The 21,518-nt window shown below is 40.7% G+C and overlaps 5 protein-coding genes across 10 annotated transcripts in view; 3 read left to right on the top strand and 2 right to left on the bottom strand.

Annotated features, from left to right (window-relative positions):
- The window catches only part of LOC104824019 (protein DETOXIFICATION 12-like), a 3,251-nt gene extending 1,176 nt beyond the window's left edge, over positions 1 to 2,075 (top strand). Inside the window, exons 3-8 of the mRNA XM_010555869.2 lie at positions 1 to 477; positions 572 to 658; positions 770 to 826; positions 908 to 1,146; positions 1,584 to 1,789; positions 1,876 to 2,075. Coding sequence (XP_010554171.1) covers positions 1 to 477; positions 572 to 658; positions 770 to 826; positions 908 to 1,146; positions 1,584 to 1,789; positions 1,876 to 1,950 — 1,141 coding nt within the window. The 3' untranslated portion in view covers positions 1,951 to 2,075. The remainder of the gene's footprint in view (positions 478 to 571; positions 659 to 769; positions 827 to 907; positions 1,147 to 1,583; positions 1,790 to 1,875) is intronic.
- A 225-nt stretch (positions 2,076 to 2,300) lies between these two features.
- On the bottom strand, positions 2,301 to 4,692 carry LOC104824010 (amino-acid permease BAT1). Its single transcript, XM_010555856.2, has 8 exons — positions 4,470 to 4,692; positions 4,135 to 4,395; positions 4,030 to 4,048; positions 3,723 to 3,942; positions 3,452 to 3,633; positions 3,085 to 3,374; positions 2,871 to 3,000; positions 2,301 to 2,779 (listed from the first exon to the last, which is right to left on the bottom strand). Exons 1-8 carry the CDS (start codon positions 4,559 to 4,561, stop codon positions 2,417 to 2,419), a joined length of 1,557 nt encoding a protein of 518 aa, XP_010554158.1. The 5' UTR covers positions 4,562 to 4,692; the 3' UTR covers positions 2,301 to 2,416.
- A 237-nt stretch (positions 4,693 to 4,929) lies between these two features.
- Positions 4,930 to 8,095, bottom strand: LOC104823983 (lipid phosphate phosphatase 2). Of its 5 annotated transcripts, XM_010555847.2 has the most exons (10): positions 8,034 to 8,095; positions 7,860 to 7,930; positions 7,622 to 7,699; positions 7,273 to 7,502; positions 7,088 to 7,175; positions 6,890 to 6,999; positions 6,706 to 6,799; positions 5,593 to 5,781; positions 5,439 to 5,498; positions 4,930 to 5,348 (listed from the first exon to the last, which is right to left on the bottom strand). In XM_010555847.2, exons 4-10 carry the CDS (start codon positions 7,486 to 7,488, stop codon positions 5,152 to 5,154), a joined length of 954 nt encoding a protein of 317 aa, XP_010554149.1. In that variant the 5' UTR covers positions 7,489 to 7,502; positions 7,622 to 7,699; positions 7,860 to 7,930; positions 8,034 to 8,095; the 3' UTR covers positions 4,930 to 5,151. The 5 variants fall into 5 exon arrangements, with proteins under 5 accessions (XP_010554149.1, XP_010554124.1, XP_010554132.1 ...); XM_010555822.2 differs by lacking the exon at positions 7,622 to 7,699 and having other exon boundaries at positions 8,034 to 8,094; XM_010555830.1 differs by lacking the exon at positions 8,034 to 8,095 and having other exon boundaries at positions 7,622 to 7,772; positions 7,860 to 8,019.
- Positions 8,096 to 15,547: 7,452 nt separating this feature from the next.
- On the top strand, positions 15,548 to 18,272 carry LOC104823972. The gene is made up of 2 exons (XM_010555801.2): positions 15,548 to 16,955; positions 17,091 to 18,272. Exons 1-2 carry the CDS (start codon positions 15,613 to 15,615, stop codon positions 17,950 to 17,952), a joined length of 2,205 nt encoding a protein of 734 aa, XP_010554103.1. The 5' UTR covers positions 15,548 to 15,612; the 3' UTR covers positions 17,953 to 18,272.
- Positions 18,273 to 18,830: 558 nt separating this feature from the next.
- LOC104823959 overlaps positions 18,831 to 21,518 on the top strand; it is a 4,137-nt gene continuing 1,449 nt past the window's right edge. Inside the window, exons 1-8 of one of the 2 annotated variants that reach the window (XM_010555789.2) lie at positions 18,831 to 19,266; positions 19,349 to 19,426; positions 19,761 to 20,073; positions 20,263 to 20,405; positions 20,499 to 20,601; positions 20,710 to 20,810; positions 20,924 to 21,098; positions 21,242 to 21,412. In XM_010555789.2, the coding sequence (XP_010554091.1) occupies positions 18,961 to 19,266; positions 19,349 to 19,426; positions 19,761 to 20,073; positions 20,263 to 20,405; positions 20,499 to 20,601; positions 20,710 to 20,810; positions 20,924 to 21,098; positions 21,242 to 21,412 (1,390 nt within the window). In that variant the 5' untranslated portion in view covers positions 18,831 to 18,960. Of the gene's footprint in view, positions 19,267 to 19,348; positions 19,427 to 19,760; positions 20,406 to 20,498; positions 20,602 to 20,709; positions 20,811 to 20,923; positions 21,099 to 21,241; positions 21,413 to 21,518 lie in introns of both variants that reach the window. The other variant, XM_010555781.2, reaches the window with a different exon arrangement.

Raw genomic sequence — 21,518 nt, 5'->3', positions numbered from 1 at the left:
CGGCATTCAGACATACACTGCAATGTTCTGTCTCGCCTTAGTGTGTATCCCTTTGTCTCTCATATGGGTCAACATCTCAAAGCTTCTAGTTTTGGTTGGCCAAGACCCCTTGATTTCACACGAAGCCGGTAGATATGCAACTTGCCTCATCCCCGCCCTGTTTGCTTACGCCGTTCTTCAGCCGCTCACTCGTTACTTTCAGAACCAGAGCTTGATCAGGCCTCTGCTCATCTCCTCGTTCATTGCCCTGTGTGTCCACGTTCCTCTTTGCTGGCTTTTGGTTTACAAGTCCGGGCTTCGAAATCTTGGAGGAGCTGTTGCCTTCAGTCTGTCCATCTGGGTGAATGTCATTATTCTTGGATCATTCATGAGGTACTCCTCCGCCTGTTCTGCAACACGTGCCAAGCTATCCATGGAGATATTCCATGGCATAGGGGAGTTCTTCAGATATGCTTTCGCTTCTGCGGCAATGGTTTGGTACTCAAAATATTTTAGTGGCTTTTGTGTTACTTACCTCTCGTCTTTGCGCCTTCTTTGCTGTTCTTCACCCTTTAACTCATACTTGTTGCAGCCTAGAGTGGTGGTCATATGAATTCCTGATACTATTCTCGGGTCTTTTACCGAATCCACAACTGGAAACTTCTGTGCTGTCTATCTGGTTAGCACATCCTTTTTCGCTTTATCCCTTCGCGACAAAATTTTAGCTTCATACCATAGAATCTTAAATGTTTCTAACAAAAGGTTTCTTTATGAAAACATTTGCGGGCAGTCTTCAGACAGTTTCATCGATCTACTCATTGCCGCTTGCAATTGGTGCTGCGGGAAGGTAAGCTCCAATCTCCGAACAATGCCTATATAATGAAATCTTACAGTAGAATATCGACAAGTGAGAATTCTCTCTGTGCAGCACACGAGTATCAAATGAATTAGGTGCAGGGAACTCTCGAGCAGCGCATATCGCAGTTTATGCCGCAATGTCTCTCGCAGTGATTGAGACGCTCGTTGTGAGTACATCCCTCTTCTTCGGCAGGCACATCTTTGGCTATGTTTTCAGCAACGAGAAGGCAACAGTCGATTATGTCGCAACTTTGGCTCCTCTTGTCTCTATTTCTCTCATATTGGATGGCTTGCAAGGGGTTCTCTCAGGTCCAATGCTCTTCTTCTCTCTTCTCGTTCTTTTCCTTGTATACACTGCCGATCTTTGAAAAATAGAGAACGTAGGAATAAGAGAGAAGAAAAGAGACAGGGAGTTAGACCTAAACTCACATGGAAACGGAGTGATTAGTAATGACTTGAAGTGTCTACAAATTTCGTAAGGTTTAACTTAAAACCGAAATGAATGGAGGAAGATAATTCATGCGGCAGATCCCAAATAAAATTGGGATTAAGGCGGTGTTGTTGTTGTTATATACTGACATCGTCATTCTCCCCCTTTAGATCATATCTTGCATTTATTGAGGTTGTCCAGTTACCCAAACAAACGGTCAATCCAATGCTCTTATTCTCTGTGACAAGATAGATACATAGTCTCTTGTCACAGTTACAAATTAAGGAAGGAAGTAAGCCATTGCACCGTTCTGTAGGTATTGCGAGGGGATGTGGATGGCAACATATAGGGGCATATATCAATCTAGGAGCTTTCTATCTCTTGGGAATTCCCCTTGCTGCAGTTTTAGCCTTCTGGTTACATCTGAAAGGCGTTGGCCTTTGGGTTGGAATACAGAGCGGTGCGCTTCTGCAAACGGTTCTGCTCGCCGTCGTCACTGGCTGCACCAGTTGGGAAGATCAGGTCTGTTATATACATATATAATGCAGATGCTCTGTTTTTTTTTTTGTGTGGATGAATGTCTGAAATGGATGCATTGTGAACTCCAGGTCCGTGAGGCAAGGAAGAGAATGTCTCTGGGGAACCCACAGGCCGAGGAAGAACAGCTACTGAGCCGAAACTGAGTTTCTTGTTTCAGGCGGTTCATTCCAATGTCTTGCCCGTTATTTATAGCATGTTGTCACACTCCGTTGCCTCCTTTTTGTAGCCGTGAACGTTTTTTGCTAATAAATGAAGATTGATGTCAATCCCCTGCAGGCCTTAGAACAAAACTACTGAACCTAAACTGATGGGCTTCTTGGATTTAGTATTATAGTTATTTAGTTTTATCACTTTAAGACATTATATTATTTAGAGAATATAATGACGGTCCATTGAAGAGAAGGTCAATTTGGGTTATAGAAGGTTAACTTGTCAAACAAGAAACCTTTGTTTAAAAAGTTGTGATTAGGTTAAGTGACAGAGTGACTTTCAATAGGAGTTTGATCCCATCCTGGGTTATCCATTATAAAAAAATAATAATAATCATGATTAATATTCAACCCCGAGACAATAATAACATCAAATAGAGATGTAGTAGAATCGTTTCATTCAGTTTATGGTGGGGGTGATATTGGCGACGGGTCCTGTAAACCAATGGCGAGCACTGAGAAGCCAAGAAGAGATAGAGAGGAGGAGGAAGCCACCGACGGCGACGGGAGTGTAATTGAGTGTCTCTGAGGTCACTGGGAATGCCACCGGCAGCGAGAAGAGCACTGAGATGGTCGCAACCCATAGAACCGCCACCCACCCGACCGCCAGAGCGAACCGGCCGCCGCCCAGGTTGAAGGGCCCTGCTTTGAATCTGTTACGAGCCAATGTCACTCTTAGGAATATAGGTATTGCGTATGCTATGTACAATCCGATTGTCGCTATTGACACCATTGCCTGAAACGCTACAAGACTCCCCAGCGACTGTAACCACACGGACAAACACAAAACTATGTTGGTATAACCAAAGATATGGACAAGGAGATAGAGGTGACACATGTGTGTGTGTTCTTACAGTGAGAGCCATGCAGAAGGAGATGAATGCCGATAGCCACACTGCGTTTATGGGCACCTCATGTTTGTTCACTCTGTGCCATAAACCCGACCAAGGCATCGCCCCGTCTCTCGAAAACGCATAAGCCATTCTGTTCTTTTTTTTTTTTGGTTAAAAACCCATGGTTAGATGCGGAATTTTCACACTTAACACCCCATAAGGACGATTTGACTACCTGGAATTGCTGGTGACAGAGCTCATCCCGCAGAAGAATATGGCCACGGCTACCACCCCCAAGCACAAGATTCCCCCCGTCCCACTCCCGAACCTGTTCTTGAAAGCCATGTAGAAGATCTCGGCAATGGGGTACCCACCAGAGTTGTTGCTCTCGCTCAACAGGTATGGGATGTCTGTCACTGCATAGCTTATGCCCACTATATATCCCCAACCGAATAGTATCGAGATTCCAATCGCGCTTATTATTCCTTTCGGCCCGTTCTTGTCCGCGCTCTTCGTCTCCTCTGTCTGCACGTTGGATACATCAAGAACACGACCAGAACATGATACATTTGAAAACACAAACATTAAAAGCTGATTCTTACCATGTGGGCAGAGGCATCGTACCCTGTGATGGTATATTGGCTCATCAGAAGTCCAAGAAGGAACATGTAAGGCTTGCTGCTAATTCCAACGCCATTATCAGTGTTGAAATTACTGAACACAAATTCAGTGCTGGCTCTTTCCGTGGAGACCGAAGGAATCAGAATCATGAGCACCAATACACCTGAAATCGCCCATAGAACGTAACAAAATCATTGAACCGATTGAACAAAAACATGAGGAGAGGGGGAAAAGAGGAGACTGGAGAGATACCGAGAAGATTCCAGAGAGCAGCAAGCTGGCCGATGAAAGACAAGACAGAGATGGGGAGGCTGTTGAGGATGGCGTGAGTGAAGAGGACTCCGGCATGAATGGCGATGACTACGTATTTGGACGCTTCGTATCCGCCTCCGCTCTTTCCGCCAGTGGCGAGAAGCACGATCACCTGAATCAGCTGAGCCAGAGAGAAATCCACGCTCGTGGTGACAGCCCACTGCGCAATCATTTGCAAAACCCATCGTATGCTGAATTGAATTCACCCTGAATGAACGAGGACAATAGAGGAGAAATCAAATCTAACCTGACCGACAATGTTGAACCTGCAAACAGAGAATAAGAAGACGCATTAGGATCTGGCTTGACCATAAGAAAAACGGAAGAGAAAAGGTGGAAGCAGCAGCAGCACCAGCCGGTCATCCAGGAAGCGAAAGGAGCCCAGGCGGGACCGGCGAGCTTGGCGCTCCAGTAGTAGAGACCGCCGGAAGTAGGGTAAGAGGAGCAGATCTCAGCCATGGATAAGCCGACGCACATGGTGAAGGCCCCCGCCAGGAACCATCCGTAGACCATGCTCACAGTGCCACCGAATCTCAGGCCCGTGTTGTAAGTCGTGGTTATCCCCGTCAACACCGATATGATCGAGAACGATATCGCGAAGTTGGAGAACACCCTGCAAGATCAAATCGGTTATCATTTTTTGGGATCTGAAAATGGAGAGAGAGGAGAGAGGGTGGGTGGTGTTACGAGAGGTCGCGCTTGAGCTCTTGCTTGTAGCCGAGCTCCCTGAGGCGGGACTGGCCGGAATCCACCTCCACTGGTTCGCCGGAGACACCCATGGCGACCAAAACCCGATGGAAGATTAGCTTGTGTTTGGGAGGAAGATATAGAGATTAAGTATCCCCGCTTTCTGGGAATACTTCTTATTTCTTTCTCTGTAGAGAGATAAGACAGATTGATTGCATTGTGGATTTGAGTGTCCATACTTTGGCTAATAATTATAGAAGATTTATAATATTTTATTTCAAAAAAATAAATATTTTATCACTAAAAATCAGTATAAAAAATGAATAGTCATATTTTTTTCTAAATCCGAAATAAAATAATCGAATATAATAAATATAATAAGCCACCCCTACGTCGAACCCAATCATTTCATCCATGTTTGAATTTCAACGATTTTGGAGTCAACGTGATCGATCTGACGTAAGCATTTCATCACGTGCCCAATAAACAAAAGGACGAGAAAAAGGATCAAACAAACAGTACAATTAAATCCTTGTTCCAATGTTTGGACCCATCAGGTGAAAAAACACGTCACGCCAAGGCTCTAACAGCGTACAAAAACACAAACTACATCCATCACCTCTTCTCTTCTACAAATCCATACATATGTGTATATATATATGTATGTATCGGTTTTTCACCTTCAGTGGGTATCGAGCATCCGAGATGTATCACGGGTGTTGCTTCTCGATACTTCCCTCGAACTATCGTCTTCTTCCACGTACACCGACTCCAGCTCCGTCTGATTCTGCCTAACGCTCAGATGATTCGCACCCGCGGTCGTTTGGACTGCGTCTCTAGACTCCGCCAGCATCTGGAAGTAGGCATGAGGTCCCCACCCTGTACAGAGACGGCTTTTTCTAAATGATATCCAACCCATACCGAGTATGGAGATTAAAACCAGTGACAATTATTGCATAAGTTGCGTACCATCTGGATCATATGGAGGCGGGAAAAATTGCAGGTAACAAAACGAGGCCACCGTCAGCCCTGGACATTGGAAGCAATGTAAGGACATGCGACATGTTCCATAACTGATGAAATTGTTTTGAATATAACGTGCAAGGACAAGAGTTCAACAGACCTATGATGGCTCCACCAAAGACATCTTGCCAATGATGCCAGTAGTCATCAACTCGGGAAACACCGACTAAGGCTGCCACCAGTAGAGGTAGGAAAACTATGCAGAGTTTCGCGACATGGCCTCTACGGTCAAATGCTCTGACTTTCCCGGACAAATACCAAGCAAGAAATCCAAGACCAGCAAAGGACCCTGGGGTGTAGGTATGATCAAAAAGGGTTATTTGAGGAAAGAACTCTGCATAATCATAGAAGACTATGATGCCCCACACACATGCAAAGAACTCAGCTACATTCATAAAACATCAACCAATCATAGATTTGGTTAACATGGAATCTCAAGATGTCACCATGCTACTAAGATCACTATAGCTACGAATGACTCTACAATTCTAAGCATGAACATAGACTGTTCTGAGCCAGAATCGTTTTCAACAAACTCGGGTAGGACACAAACCTTAATCTGGAAACCAAATGGACGTAACCGACAAGTTTATAAGCCATCAAAACAATGCCATTCTAATGTGTGATTGTTACGGTTCCGGGTTATGGATCTCATTATGGGTCTGGGGATAGGAAATCGATGGGTATTTTGATGATTTGGCTGGGGTTTTTCTTCTTCCGACCTATGATTACTGTAATTCAGGCTCATGAGAGGGAACCTAATAACCTCTTGAGACTAAAGTGCTCAAAAACTGAATTGGATTTTCAAGATATCCTTTTTCCATTCACTTCTTAGCATTTAAAAGTGTACAAACGTAAGGGAAGTAACTTCTCCTAATAACAAGGAAATAAAACTACCCAAGTCCTCTCGCTACAGAGAAACGGAAAACAAAGCTGGAAGAAAAATGCAGAACATAAAAAGTAAAAGAAACTTTCTGCCAGCTCACTTCTTAGGTGTCACTTCAGTGGTTTGCTAACAGTGATCTAATGCTCAGATTAAAAAAAATAGCATGTGATGACTAGAAGATAGAGAAGAGGAAGGGAGTTAGGAGCCAGTTGATCAACTCAGTTCACGGCACAGAAACACAGAGTCAGCACTATCATTCATGGTAGAGTTATCATGCACAACAAGCCCCTATACAGGTGGAAGAAACGAGCAAAAAAACACTCGTACCAGACGTGTGCCCGCTGGGAAAGCTTTTATGCCCCTCTTTGATGACGCCCTTGTCTCCAGTACAAATAACGTTCCTCGTGACATTGTGAAAGACCTGGGAAAGCCGATCAACAACGGACACTTAGCGTCCCTTCATGTATTTCCAGGCCTGAGTAAGAGCATGCCGGGAGATTAAGTTGCTTACCCCTTTTCCGTCAGGGAAACAACGCCAAAAGAAGTCGGGACGAGGTCGACCGACAGCATCCTTTATAGCATCGGTTATGACGGCAGTTATAAGTACAGAGTAAAGAAGACCTGAAAATTAAAGCAAGACTCAGCAATCCATGGCTGCAATGAAGCATCTGAAAAAGTAGAAGTCAAAAAGGGAAAAAGAAAGAGCTACCCAATATAGCATGATGCAGATCGTAAACGTCTCTTCTGATGAAATAGTAAACAGAAATGACAGAGAAAGGTAGGACTATTGCTATCAACTGTCATGACACAACACAGAAACAAAACACATTGAAGAGGAATCCAGAATGCTGTTAAGGTTGAAACACAGAAGCAGGAAACCATCAACACACCCACCGGGACAGCCCAAAAGGGAACGGTGTTGTCTTGCAAAGGGTATTTCAGGTCTGTCAGCATATCCTCTCCGACAAAGCGGTGAAAAGGTTCGATAACATTCAGAACGATCACGACGACAACGAGCAGCACGAGAATGAGCCAGTCATGCATGTGAATCTTCGCAACTCTGGCTCCATGGGATCTGATTGTGTGAGCGCCCAACTGAATTTCAGGCATCGTTATCTACAAGACTACAATACCCAACAAGAAATGAACCAAATCTCCGTGAACAAACCTTGGAATTTTGAAACGAATGAAGGATTAGCAACAAAAACCAAGGGGAGAAAACTAAAATCCACGAAATTCGAACCCTAGCAAACGATACGCTCCAACGTTATGGAGCTTTCCCGCCCTCAGCGTATCAAAAAAACCGCACTGCTTCTCCTTCCTTAACGTTTCTCGTAAGGTGAAGTGAAAAGACAAAATCCACTATCCTTAGTCCTCAACAAATGCATCAGTTACTAGAAACAGAACCGTCGTAAGCTAAGGCAGCAGCAGAAGGAAGCGCAACAGGAACTGTAAGTAGTACGGGAAGAAGACGACTGTACCTTTCAGCGTTGGGGGGTTTGGAGAGACATATGGGAAAAATGCTGCGCTGGGGTAATCGGGTCTTCACTTTCTAGGGAAAATTCGCAGGGGAAATTGTTCCAAGAAAGTGAGCCATCGACGCGCAGGAAAAAAAATTATTTTATTTTCGAATTGGTCCATAAAGGGAAAATCACCTCTTTATGTGGCTTTTTCTCCTCAGCGATCACGGTTTGGTTTTTTGAATTTGAAGGGAAGATGAAATGGTTCCGAGTCCGGCTGCCGGCTGCCGAGTTGGTCAAATCACTCAACTATAAGTAGAAATTATAATTGCAAAGCACTAATTAATTCTAAATACAGTTATAATTGATTTCAAATGAGGTGACAAAAAATACATCTTATTGTGTATAAGATTTTTAGTTGTTATATGATTAGAAATATTCTTTTTTAGTCGTATACTAGTTATATAACAGTTATAATAAAATCATAAAAAATATGAAAGAAATGTTATTTCGAACTTTTTGAACGAAAAAATGATATAGAATTGAAAAAAAAATTAATATTTTTTTTTATGTATCGGTGAAATTGCTGCTATAAGTTTGGTATATTTGAGTGATTTTCTCTACCGAGTTGCTAGGGGCATTTCTGAAAATAATGTACCCTTTTTTAAAATTCGGAAAGGAAAAATAACCAAAAACCAATTGCAAGCATTTTGAGTAACTGTGCGGATAGGGGTGGGAGGGTCCTTGTACATTCGGTTCGAATTCTGTTTAGATTTTTTTTATTCTATAAAAATATTTGTTATATACCAATGCCGGATCCAAATATATATATATATATATATGATTAGGGATAATATTACGAGTTTTATAAATAAATTAATTTTTTTTAATTAGACAAATGGATATGTGATCATATATCTCAAAGTATAGATCCATCCTATGATATCAACTAATTATATCATATTCGATTAGTTTTGATTTTAGTTTGGTTTAGTTTGGTTTCGGTTTTAAGAAAATTAGATTTTCTTAAAAAATAATTCAATGTTTCAAATTTTTGTAAAGTTCAGTTTTAATAAGATTATGAAAATTTTTATTCTTTAAAAATACTATTATTCGAAAATTTTGAACGGTTCAATTTAGAAACGATATTTTATTTTTCGGTTTGATACCATTCCATTCCAAAAAACCTTACCCACAAGCCCCTAATTGTGGAGACAATTATTGGTTTTGGTCACCCACTACATTGTACAAAGAAATGAATACAATAACAACAAAGACACCGAGAATATATACTTACATACTTTTGAGTATTACCAATTGGATAACATAAAAACGATCTCATTACAAGACAAGATGTGCTGCAAAAAATTATAAACCAAAAGGATCTCGGATTTTTTTTTTTCATATGTAAGCTACATGACAAATGAATATTTAAATTTATGCTCATAAATACAAATGGCATGGCTTCTATATTTTCCCATTGCGTTTTTACAACTAGACGTGGAATGGAAACAAATAACAAAGATTACGTATCAAACATTTGGGAGTTGATCAAAGCTATGAAATATGAATGATGGTAGTTTTTTTGTTTTTGTAATATTTATAAAACAAAAAAAAATGAAACTTTTGATTTTTAATTGATTTTTACATTAAAATAATTTCCTAAATTTATAAAACATGAGTTATTAATTTTTTTAAAAAAAATTTAAGAGCATCCATTCAACCCAAATAAAATAATCCCCAACGAAAATAGACGGTCATGAATGGGTTTCGGTCGTGGGCCCATTACTATTTGAGTATTCATCAAATAGGGCTTCATAAATACTTGGGCTTGGACACATATGTATCTAGTGGGCCCACTACTACTAGAATGAAATTACCTTATCTATAAGAAAACGATTTATGAAAAAATCAGAGTACAATTTCCCGAATTTTAATTCATTTTTTAATGCCAACATTAAAAAACAATAGGAATATATTCTCTTTAAATTTTAACAAGAGCAATCACGAAGGAATATAAATGTATCAATCTGTTAGCCTAATGATGGCATATGCTCTGAGGTCACACACACTTTGATGGGCTTTGAATATCTAAAAGGCAACTTTTTGAACCAAATATAATCTAAAATCTAAAATTATTCTTTTCAAATTTAATTTCCACCAAAAGTTTTAAATTAACGTCTACGTCACTCTCTAGTTGCTTGCTTTTCCTTCTATGATCTATCGTATAATTTGTGTGAAAGTTTTTAAGTGAAGCAACTACAAAAAAAAAACACCAATTTTTGCGGGTTTACTATAAACGGATAAATAATATAATTTTTTTTATATAAACCACAACTTCACCGGATCTTCAACGATCGGAGATAACCCAGATTATGTATATATAATATAGGAAAGAAGATATATGACAACCAACAAATCCGTAACTCTTTCCTTAGTCAATGATTGTAATCTCGTAGATATGATTGTCCATTATTCTCTCCTAAACCACAGCAACAACCTCTTGTATAAATCTAATGTAATACTCATAACATAATGCATTGAAAGATTATTCTCTATATGGTATCAGAGCCTCTCAAAATCATACGACAAAACCCTAAGCTCTTCCTTATTTTTCCAGCCAACTGCTGCATGACTACTCACCTGAAAATCAATCGTAATTACCTTCACCACCACGCAACACCCACCGCATGACTACTCGAGCCAAAAATAACATCACCAAGCCTACTCCTAAATTCACCCTTACCACCTCATTATCTCCTACCATAAACCAAGAACCGACGTGTGTTAAAGAAGCCTTGAAAGATGCCAATTGGCGAAAGGCAATGGCGGACGAATTCAATGCGTTGGTTTGGAATGGAACTTGGACGCTTGTGCCTCCAAATTCACCCTACAATTTGGTTGGTTGCAAATGGGTATTCCGACTAAAACGTGATTCTAACGGTTTCATTGACAGGCATAAAGCGAGACTAGTCGCCAAAGGATTTCACCAATGTCCGGGACTCGACTATACAGAGACATTCAGTCCCGTGATCAAGGCTGCAACTATCCGTGTCATTATCACCATAGCAGTCGAGAAAGGCTGGGATTTACGACAAATCGATGTGAACAATGCCTTCTTACAAGGCTCTCTCCATGATGATGTCTATATGGTGCAACCCCCAGGATTCGTCGACAAAGACCGGCCATCGTATGTATGCAAGTTACACAAGGCGTTATACGGACTTAAACAAGCCCCCAGAGCTTGGTACAATGAGCTCCGCCAATTTCTACTTCACTCCGGATTTGTCAACTCCTTATCGGACTCCTCTCTATTCATATATCATCAACACAATGTCACACTCTACCTTCTTGTTTTATGTTGATGATATTATCATCACCGGGAGCAACTCGGACGCGGTCCAAAGATTTATTGATGTTCTAGCACAACGCTTCTCCCTCAAAGACCTTGGAAAGCTATCGTTTTTCCTCGGTATTGAGGTGCATCGGAATTCCAAAGGCGTGCGTCTCACTCAACAACGATATATCTCGGATCTTCTAGCACTTATTCTTTAAATTTTATTTTTTGTACATTTTGACATGTGACGGATACCATCTCACGTGACTATAGTTTAAGTGACATTATATCAAAAATACATTTACTTTGCTATTTTGATTTCAAAGCATATACTTTTTTGATTGTGACCCTGAGATTCATGTGACAAGAAATTTAATCTTGGTTATTTTGATCATAACATTAAATTTGTAGTGATTATATTCATTCATTATATTCATACGTTTTATATCTCACTACTCAATTGATAAAAATATTATAAATTTAACGTTATGATTAAAATGATCAAAAGTAAATTTCTTGTTATATAGATTACCGAGTCACAGCTTGAAAGTCAAAATAACAAAATAAAGACCCGGATTAATTCCATGCGGGGATAGAATTTGGGTTGGGCTTTCTATGGGCCCGGTTACGGTATTTTTATTTCCGAAACCGGATAGAGGAGGCTCTATAAATGGAAACCGGTCGCGAATTCTCATCTCGATGTGGTAAATATGATTTCATTCAACAGTAAAAAAAAAAGATTAAAAAAAATTTGACTAGTGTAAGCTAAAGACTGCGGCAGTCAAAAAATGATTAGCATCTTTAAGAAAAATGAAATATGGTTATAAATAGGAAGTGGGAGTTAAAAGTAAACAAACAAAAAAAAACAATCTGCATGCTTTGACGACATCTCGGCCTCCGAGGGGGAAAAAGACCGAAACAACCGAAGGATGCCAGCTAAGATAAAGAGCTGTCATTTGTCTCCCAAGGGACCCACTCTCCCTTTTTTTATTAATTTAAATCATATTTTATGTAGATTAATAGCATTGGTTTTGACACCTAATTCAAACTTTTTTTTTTCCTGCAAACCCTTTAATAAGTTGTAACCCATTTTATCCTTTATTCGAAAACACGTTATCCTACGAATTATGTATAAAAAAAAATAGAAGCCACATGCCTTTTGGGCATGGCGACGATGTTACGACCCGATAATTTATTTATAGTTTAACAAAAAAAATAATTTATTTATAAAAAGAAAAGTCAACCCCCGCTGGCCTCGGACTGGTCCATTGCGCATGTAACCGCTGAAGCAAATATAAACTATGGGTTTTGTTTCCACCCAATGCAACCTACGTTTACATATTAATAATTTAATACGCGCATATACGCACTGATACGTGAGCGTCTCGTAATAAGCTATAACCTTACTCTTCTTTTTAATTTTTGGGAAAAATCCCCAAACTAATACTTAATTTCTCAATTTTCATAAAATAAAACCTAAATTTTCTTTTTTACCAAATAAAACCCCAACTTCATTTTTCAGTCAAAAATAAATTTAAATTTTATAATTTTTATCATTTTTAACTCTATTATTAACGTGATGTTTCGATATCGTGACACGTGGACGATTATATATCAAATACGGTCAACATATTGACTTGTCACGTAGAATATCGGAACGCCACGTCAGCAATAGGGTTAAAAATGATAAAGATTATAAAGTCCAAAATTTATTTTTGACTGACAAATGAAATTGGAGCTTTATTTGATAAAAACAAAGTTTAAGTTTTATTTTACGAAAATTGAGAAGTTTAGGTATTGTTTTTTTCTCAAAAAACTCTTATTTTTTTATAAGATCTATATTTTCTTTTTTTTTTGTCAACGGAATAAAGAAAGAAATCATGTTTTTCTTTTTTTTTTTATCGAACATGTTTCATATCCCTTGATTCAATTTTGCAATTGTTGCTTATAATTTTTTGTTTTTGTTTTTCTAATCACATTAAAATACAATTTGGATTCCATATTGTATACGAACAAGTGAATATGTTTCTTAACATCTTCTATTTTAGATGGGTATCCATAAAAAGTGCTACATCTTCTATTTTAACCCATCCTAAAACAAACTTTATCCAAAAAATATCCTTTAACAAAAAAGAAACGAATATGTTTCTTAAATAAATATTGTATACGTATAAACTTTTTCCCAGTCGTGGATGGGATATTAATAATATTACAATTATATTAAGAGCAAAAGTATTTAATAAGTTAGCACCCATTACACTCTAGCTTCCTAACCTTTTTCCTTGTGTTTTTATTATAAGAAATGGATAAACTCCTAATATTTTTTTTTTTATAGCGGAGTACCCCTACCTGCTACCTTTCGGACGCGCTAATTAGGTAAAACCTACGGCCCGAGAGCAGTCTTTGTAGGATCATATAAATCCAGAAATTATCTCATTCCCCATCAGCCAGGAATCGAACACTCAACCTCAAGATGGAGTTACCTCCTACCCCAAACTTGATCACTCGCTCACGATCTGTTGGGTTCCTAATATTATAGTTTGTATATAGGTAACATTCAAACGTGGTAGGCCCCGGTTTGCTAGATAACGTATAATATCTCTTTAATTTAAATTCAACTGCAATTTCTTATCTACCATTACAGGACTTGTAGGTGTCACATCTCTTTCAGACAACAGGTTCGATCATATTCAGTTAGATGTAATATGCATTACGTAATGTAACGGATTAAACACATCACAATGACTCGTACATATGTATAAAATTAACCATATAAACCCAAACTCTATAGTTGAACCCAAGAAAATATATGTTTGTCCCGAGCGCGTGAACACATAGCTGGGGCCCACTAAATTTGTTTCCTTTTCTTCCTATAAATATTTATTTCTATCACATTATTAAATAAATAATAGTAACTATTTAAAACGGGAGGAGAGAGAAAACAGTGATTGCGTCAGCGATGATTGTTTCCCCGCCGCAGTTGCGGCTAAGCTGAGGCGGCGTCGTTTTTGATTTGATTTGATGACTTTTGGTATTATATAAATGGATAGATGCGTGCTGGGAAATCAGACGCCTCGTGGTTATGGATTTATCCACGTAACTCAATTTTTTTTTATAATCTGATATTTTAAATCAATAATATAATTTAGATTATACTTTTTTTAAAATTTGATATTCGAATTCGGGAGTTAACCGATTGAAATATCAAAATTTGGATCATCTAACTCAAAATGACCATTTATTTATTAGTCTCTCTGTTTTTTTAGATCATAGTATATTTCTTGGATACAGTCCAAAACATGTGATTATTAATTCATTTTCTTATTAATATATGAAATATATAAGTTTTTTTTCAAGAATCTATTTTCCGTCCTTTTTCCTAATAATACACGAGTATTATTTAAAAATCGTACATCATATATTCTTAAGATCTAGTTCAAGTTATTTCTGACACCCAATTCATCATTTTTTTTATATTCGAGATAATTTTGTCCGTCATTTCTAAACGACGGGAGAAAAAGACACCAATTGTTTTAAAATTAAATATAGTTACTGATTTTACAGCGAAAGGTATATTCCTTTTGTACTAAATTATTAGCGCATAGATCACTCGACACTGCACCTGAAGGGAATCCGTGTGGGACCCGAGGAGAGGAGAACCGTCAGATGCAACCTGGGAATCGAGCGGTTGAGAATGGGCTATATAACGTGGAGGCGGATGCATAGGATTCTGTCCTGACCTTTTGCCATTCAGCCCGACGCACAACCAGGGTGGAACCAATCAGTGGACCTGCCGCCAAATAACGTGAACATCCACAGTTTTGATATTTAATTAATATCTGATAATATATATTTTCAAATCAAGGCATAATAATATCCAATTTAATTTTTTTAGCTGAAGTATACGTATTCGATATGTAAAAAAATAATTTTACAACGTATAAGTGGAATTTCGTTGCTTTCAAATCGGCCCAAATTTATTTTTGTAATTTTACAATAAATTTTCTTCAAGTATATCTGATCACGATATCTGGTGAGGTTCACGAATTTTTATGATTAGGGCTGTGATTAAGAAATATTACCGCAATTGTGATGTTTAATAGAATTTTACGCGGTACCCCAGAAAGGAAATTTTATTCAGGTACAGTTTGTAGGTGTTGGTAATTTGGTAGATGATAACGTAATTAATAAAAAAAGATATGTTTTTGGGCAAATTTAGGGAATTTCATCAAAGATGAAAGCAAATTTACCATAATTGGGTAATTATAAAAGCTTAAATTAATAATTTAATTAAATAGAAAATAAAACAGCTGTAGTTTTACAAGTCGTGGGCTACCTATAAGAATATCAACTCCCATTAAGCCAGCCTCCCTTTTTTTTCCTTCTTATTTTGCTTTTCCCGAGATTTCCGTCTTTCGAATCTTTCTCTCTCCTCCCATGGAACCGCCTCCGCCGCCGCTCTCATCCGCCGCGGCGGCCACCGTTACGACGACTGCTCCTCCGTTCTCGGCCCCTACCCCCGCCGTTGTCCATCCCCATGTGACGTCGTCATACCCCGACTCCGTCGACTCCTCCCCCAGGTCTCGCACCACAGATGGCTGGGACGACCTTCCCGGCCCGGCCGGCATCGGTGGCGGAGGAACCTCCGGTGTGTCTTCTAAGCTCCGGCTGATGTGCAGCTACGGTGGTCATATCATACCTCGGCCGCACGACAAGTCCCTCTGCTACATCGGCGGTGATACTCGCATCGTCGTCGTCGACCGTAACATATCTCTCTCTGCTTTCGCCACGCGCCTCTCCAGCACGCTCCTCAACGGCCGTCCCTTCACTCTCAAGTACCAGTTGCCGAGTGAAGAACTTGACTCGCTCATTTCTGTCACAACCGACGAGGATCTCGACAACATGACCGAGGAGTATGACCGCACAATTTCTTGTCTAAATTCGGCAACGGGGAAGCCCTCGCGTCTGCGTCTCTTTCTGTTCTCGTCGAAGCCCGAGGCCACTCAATCGATGGGACAGATCCTGGAAAGTTCAGTGAAGAGCGACGATTGGTTCCTCAACGCTTTGAATAGTGCTGGGCTTTTGAACAGAGGGTTTTCTGATTCCGATACCAACGTCAATCGTTTACTTGGTTTGGATGATGGTCTTGGTCTCCGGTCTCTTGGCGGAGAAAACGGAGGCAACCTCAATCTGGGCGCCAGAGATGTTGATGGTTCCGTGAAGAGCGCCAAGCAGGAACAGCAGCAACAACAGCTTCAGCAGCCTTCGTCGCAGCCGCAGGGAGGTCAAGATGTGCACTCTGTGCCAGATTCGCCTATGTTGGATACGACGTCGTCGTTTGGGTCAACCTCTTCTTCTCCGTCACTCGCGAATCTACCGCCGATCCGTGTTCATGTCGAGGAAGCCGGTGGAGGTAGGGCCGCGATGCAGGACCAGAAGCTGGGGACCGAAGATCAGTTCGCGCAATTCAACGTCGGAGGTGGCGCCAATAAGCAGTTCCAGCGACAGCAGGAGGATGCATTTGCCACGATCTCGTCGCCGCCGCCGCCGATGCCGGCGACACTCGCAGTTCCGGTTGTGCCCTTGAGTGCTCCGGCATTCTCAGCTGAGTTTCATACGCGGGTTATTTCGGACGATGAGAAATCCGATCAAGGCGTGCCTGCTGGATACAAGAAACCTCCGACTCCTCATTCGCAGCCGCATAATCTACCGCCTCAGGCTCATCTGCAGAAATCCAACGTCGGAGGACATGAGCTGCCATCTCCAGATTCCGTTTCCAGGTACCTTTTCCATTCCCTGCAACTCACTCATCCTTAATTCAAGCTCCATATGCGTTATTCGACCGTATTCCTGGATTGTTTAGGCTAATTACGTTAGGTTCTTATGGGGTCTCTTCTGTTGTGTTAACACCTCAGTGATAGCAGTCTGAACAACGCTCTTTCTCGGCAAAAACCTACGATCTATCACGACGTGGTCGCTCAGATGCCATCCTCTACTACCATAGTTTCCGGTAACCTGCTTGATCCAAAGATCAATCCTTCAAATCCAAACGCACAAACCCAGATTCAGGATTCAGGATACGTGTTGCACACCCAATTCGAGCAACAATCTGCTCAATCACAGCAGCAATTCATACATGCTGCTACTCCGCAGTACATTCATCATCATAATCATCCCTCAGGTGGCGTTCCTGTCCCAACTTATATCCAGGTTTACCCGCAGCAGCAGCAGCATCGACACGCCACACAGCTTGATCATCAGCCTTATCCGGTGTACTATGTCACTGCCCCTCTCCAGGCGAGGCAATCGACCTACAACATGCTCGTTCCTCAATCCGGTAACAGAAATGAGACACTGGATTCTGTGCCATCGAACCATCCCCAGGCCTCGCCTAATCCCTCCATGCCTAATGTCGCTGCTGCTTATAATAACCCCATGAGGACTGTCCCTGGAAGCAAACCCGAGATGGGCTCGGGCGGAGTTTACACAGCCGCCTCGGGTTTAAGCGGTGCTCAGTTCGTTCAACTGCCCACCAGCCAGCAATTCGTGGGTTACCCACAGATTCATCACCCACCTCAGTCTGTTCCCCACACCGGTTACGGCTACGAATTTGCTGATCCTTCTCACGCCCAGATATACTTGACTCAACCACTTGCACATGCTCCGTACCAGACAGTGACAGGATCACCAGCCACAATGGTCTTGCCGGATGGCTCTACTGCTAAGCTTCCGGCCGAGAGCGTGAAACAGCAGATGCGAAGTTCACAGCCGGTGTGATAGAGAATGACGGCGAGAAACAAAGATCAAACACAATTTTGGATGACCACCCGGGTTGGTCTTATATATATCTATATATCTATATACACATAGATATTTAAAAATTAATGCGTTTGTGTGGTGATGTGTTCTGTGAAGTATTTAGAGAATAAGGAACCTTTGGGTGTCGTTGGAGCGTTATATTACATGTCGATGGATACTGCTGCATAGGACCCGTGAAAACAATTTGGTATAAACAGATACTGTCATTTGTATCTTTTTAATGTTTTATATTGTTAAAGATATTGTCATTTATATTATAGTTTCAAAATTGGAAGATTCATCATTCAAAATATACGATTCATTACACATGTGATTGATGACATTGTAAACGATTTTTTTATATTCTCAATAACAAACCGAGCAAATAATAATTACTCATTTTGAAACTAGTACATATATCGACTTTGAACACGTTTGATGGGCTCAATTCAACAATGCTGTGCTTGTAGTCGTACCCACGTGGAATAATTAAATCATGCTTGAAAAAATAACGAGTGTTTATAACCAATATTGCCGAGTAATTTTTTTTTTTGCAGAGAATCTTTAATGAACGAATTAAATGTGTACAGTTAGTAAGTTAAAGATGTAAAAATTATAAAAGAAGAGATGAATCTTAAACTATACAAAAAGAAATATCCGTTCCAATTGGTTGCACCATATTACCCGTCTGTTAGTGCTTTTTTTGGACTTTGGGTTTTATTCTTTCTCAATTGATTTTTTTTGTTATACTTATTACAAGTAATTTTTTTTATATAGAATTTGTAGAATTTTTCGTGATCATAATAATATGTCAAGGTAATATAGTGGGCCAAATGATATCAGGTCGGTCCATTTTCATACCGAAATTCCATTACCGGCACGACGACATCACCCATTTTTCTCCATCCACCGCCGAACGAACCTTCAAATCTATTTATTTCTCTTTTTCCCAGCCTCTCTACTCGCCGCGTGATGTGATGATCGATAATGGCGACGATCCACCACGTCCAATTCACGTTCGAAATCCCTGGGCTTCTTCACTTGGCTTCTTCCTCCGTGCGTTTCCTCCGCCCCTCCGCCGCCGCCTCGCCGTCGCTTCCTCGCCATCTGCTTAGACGGGCTTCTACGACGTTGTTTCGCGCGAGGTCGTTCTCCACCGCAGGATCCGGGGAGTCATTCTCCGTTAAGATCCCCGAGAAACCGCCGATTTGCACCGCCGACGAGCTTCACTACGTCTCCGTTGCCGATAGCGATTGGCGTCTCGCTCTCTGGCGTTATTTGCCTCCTCCTCAGGTCTCCCTTCCCCGCATCTACAAACTCTGTCTAAATTCGTGCTTTCGAGGGATTGATGATCCGAGAATCTGTTGTTTTGCAGGTTCCTGTGAGGAATCATCCGCTTTTGCTGTTGTCTGGTGTTGGAACTAATGCCATTGGCTACGATTTATCTCCTGGAGTATGTTGAATACGTTCCTTTCTCTTACAATTTTCGTCTCTTCGCAATTTACTTGTCCGAAATCTCGTTCTGTTATCCAAGTCCTTTCCCTCTCTCAAGGTTTAAATGTTGGTTGATGTCTAGAAATTTTTGTCTTGCGTGTTTGGATCAATTATGTGGATTTTTTAGATTTGTGAATTTGTTTCACGCCAAAGGCGTGAGCTAATCATGCCCTTGTGAATTTGATATCTACTATTCCGTCTCGTGTTAAATCTGATAATTGTCAACCAAAGTTCCCAGGCTCAAGGAAATCTTTTATCTTTGACTTTCCTAACACCACCCATGTTTCTTGCAGTCTTCTTTTGCAAGATACATGTCTGCTCAGGGATTTGATACATGGGTTCTCGAGGTCCGAGGAGCCGGTCTGAGTACACGTGTGTCAGATCTCAAAGATGCTCAGCAATCTGCTCATGAAGCATCTGATCAAATGGAATCTACTGCCAGAGTTGCAGCTGAACAAACTTTGTCCAGGCAAAAGCAGGTTACTGATGTTGTCAATGGTACATCAGTCGGTGAGGTATCGGCTTGGGATGAATCAACTCTAGTATCCAAACTAACCGCAACTTTCATGCGCTTGTCGGAGAGACTTTCTGGCTTTCTCAGTGAAGGTCAGTCACAAATCATGTCTGCTAAGTTGTTTGACCAAATTGCTAAGCTTTTAGAAGATTCACAGCTGTTTGAACGCTTTAATGAGATAAGAGCCAGACTTTCGAGCTTGATAGAATCAAGGCAAAACTCTGGTCTTGCTAACCAAATCAGAGATTTGACTCAGCGCCTTGTGAATGTTCTTGAGGAAGGCCAACGGTCTGTCTCGCCTCAGTTGATTGATTTACAAGAGCGCCTCTCTTCAACGATAGAAGATTTTCAGAAGCAACTGGACTTGATAATTAAATATGATTGGGATTTTGATCATTACTTGGAAGAGGACGTCCCTGCTGCGGTGAGGTGACATCGGTCTTGCTGAGTCTTTTGATATTACACAGTCCCAATTGGTTCACTGATCTGGTTGTATGCTTTGTTGTTTTCGTCATAGATTGAGTATATTAAAGCTCAAAGCAAGCCCAAGGACGGTAAGCTTTTAGCGATTGGGCATTCCATGGGGGGCATCCTACTCTATGCAATGTTGTCACGCTGTGGTAAGCTATTGTTTATTTTGATGTTGGGTTTTCATTATGTATGATTGTCTGACAACAAAGGGTCATAGATTTAAGCTGTTGTTTATCCCGTTTATTCCATCTCGCAAGCTTTTGAAGGGCGAGAACCTTGCCTGGCGGCTGTTGTGACACTGGCATCATCAGTTGATTACACAACCTCGAATTCAAGGCTCAAATTGCTTCTGCCTCTTGTATGTGGATGTTATATGTTATATATTGCTCTTTGCTTTAGACCCTTTTACCTGAATTGCTGCTGAGTCAAGTACTTCTGTGGTAAACTGATACCAGGAACCTGCTTTTACAGGCAGATCCAGCTCAAGCTCTAAATGTTCCTGTTGTTCCATTGGGGGCTTTGTTGGCCGCAGCTTATCCTCTTTCATCACGTCCTCCTTATGCGTTGTCTTGGCTTAACGATATGATATCTGCAGCTGATATGATGCATCCTGAATTATTGCAGAAGCTTGTCCTAAATAACTTCTGTAAGTCCAAACATTGTTTGCCCCTGGTGTCTGAGATATCTGGTTCTCGCGTATCTGAAACTAATTTAAAGTCTAGTAGTTTACTGTATTTCTCGTTTTCTTTATGATGATTTATGTGCTGTCTGTGTTTCTGCAACTGTCAGGTACCATACCTGCCAAACTTATTCTTCAGCTGACAACAGCTTTCCGTGAGGGAGGTCTACGTGATCGGAGTGGTAAATTTTACTATAAGGATTGTCTTTCCAGAATCAATGTCCCTGTCTTAGCTCTAGCAGGTGACCGGGATTTAATCTGCCCACCCCAGGCCGTAGAAGGTACAGTGGAGTTATGTTTATCACCATATATATGCATGCACGAACCAGTTCACATACATAATGCATAGAAACCTGATAGGCACGCACATACCTTTAATTCCCTACA

Source organism: Tarenaya hassleriana, unplaced genomic scaffold (assembly GCF_000463585.1).
Source record: "Tarenaya hassleriana unplaced genomic scaffold, ASM46358v1 Cleome1, whole genome shotgun sequence".
Lineage (NCBI taxonomy): Eukaryota > Viridiplantae > Streptophyta > Magnoliopsida > Brassicales > Cleomaceae > Tarenaya > Tarenaya hassleriana.
The sequence above is the reverse complement of the archived record's forward strand: the minus strand, read 5'-3'. Positions and strand labels throughout refer to the sequence as shown.

What these genes read in the sequence shown, in the direction of transcription:
- LOC104824010 (XM_010555856.2), bottom strand. Translation starts at nt 4,561, where the DNA reads ATGGGTGTCTCCGGCGAACCAGTGGAGGTGGATTCCGGCCAGTCCCGC. An exon ending in GAGCTCAAGCGCGACCTCTC is followed by an intron (nt 4,396 to 4,469) that starts GTAACACCACCC and finishes TTGATCTTGCAG; the next exon opens with GGTGTTCTCCAACTTCGCGA. An exon ending in TGCTCTCTGGAATCTTCTCG is followed by an intron (nt 3,634 to 3,722) that starts GTATCTCTCCAG and finishes GGGCGATTTCAG; the next exon opens with GTGTATTGGTGCTCATGATT.
- LOC104823983 (XM_010555847.2), bottom strand. Translation starts at nt 7,488, where the DNA reads ATGCCTGAAATTCAGTTGGGCGCTCACACAATCAGATCCCATGGAGCC. An exon ending in CTTTGGTGGAGCCATCATAG is followed by an intron (nt 5,499 to 5,592) that starts GTCTGTTGAACT and finishes TCCAATGTCCAG; the next exon opens with GGCTGACGGTGGCCTCGTTT. An exon ending in GCCTCCATATGATCCAGATG is followed by an intron (nt 5,349 to 5,438) that starts GTACGCAACTTA and finishes GTCTCTGTACAG; the next exon opens with GGTGGGGACCTCATGCCTAC.
- LOC104823972 (XM_010555801.2), top strand. Translation starts at nt 15,613, where the DNA reads ATGGAACCGCCTCCGCCGCCGCTCTCATCCGCCGCGGCGGCCACCGTT. An exon ending in TCTCCAGATTCCGTTTCCAG is followed by an intron (nt 16,956 to 17,090) that starts GTACCTTTTCCA and finishes TTAACACCTCAG; the next exon opens with TGATAGCAGTCTGAACAACG.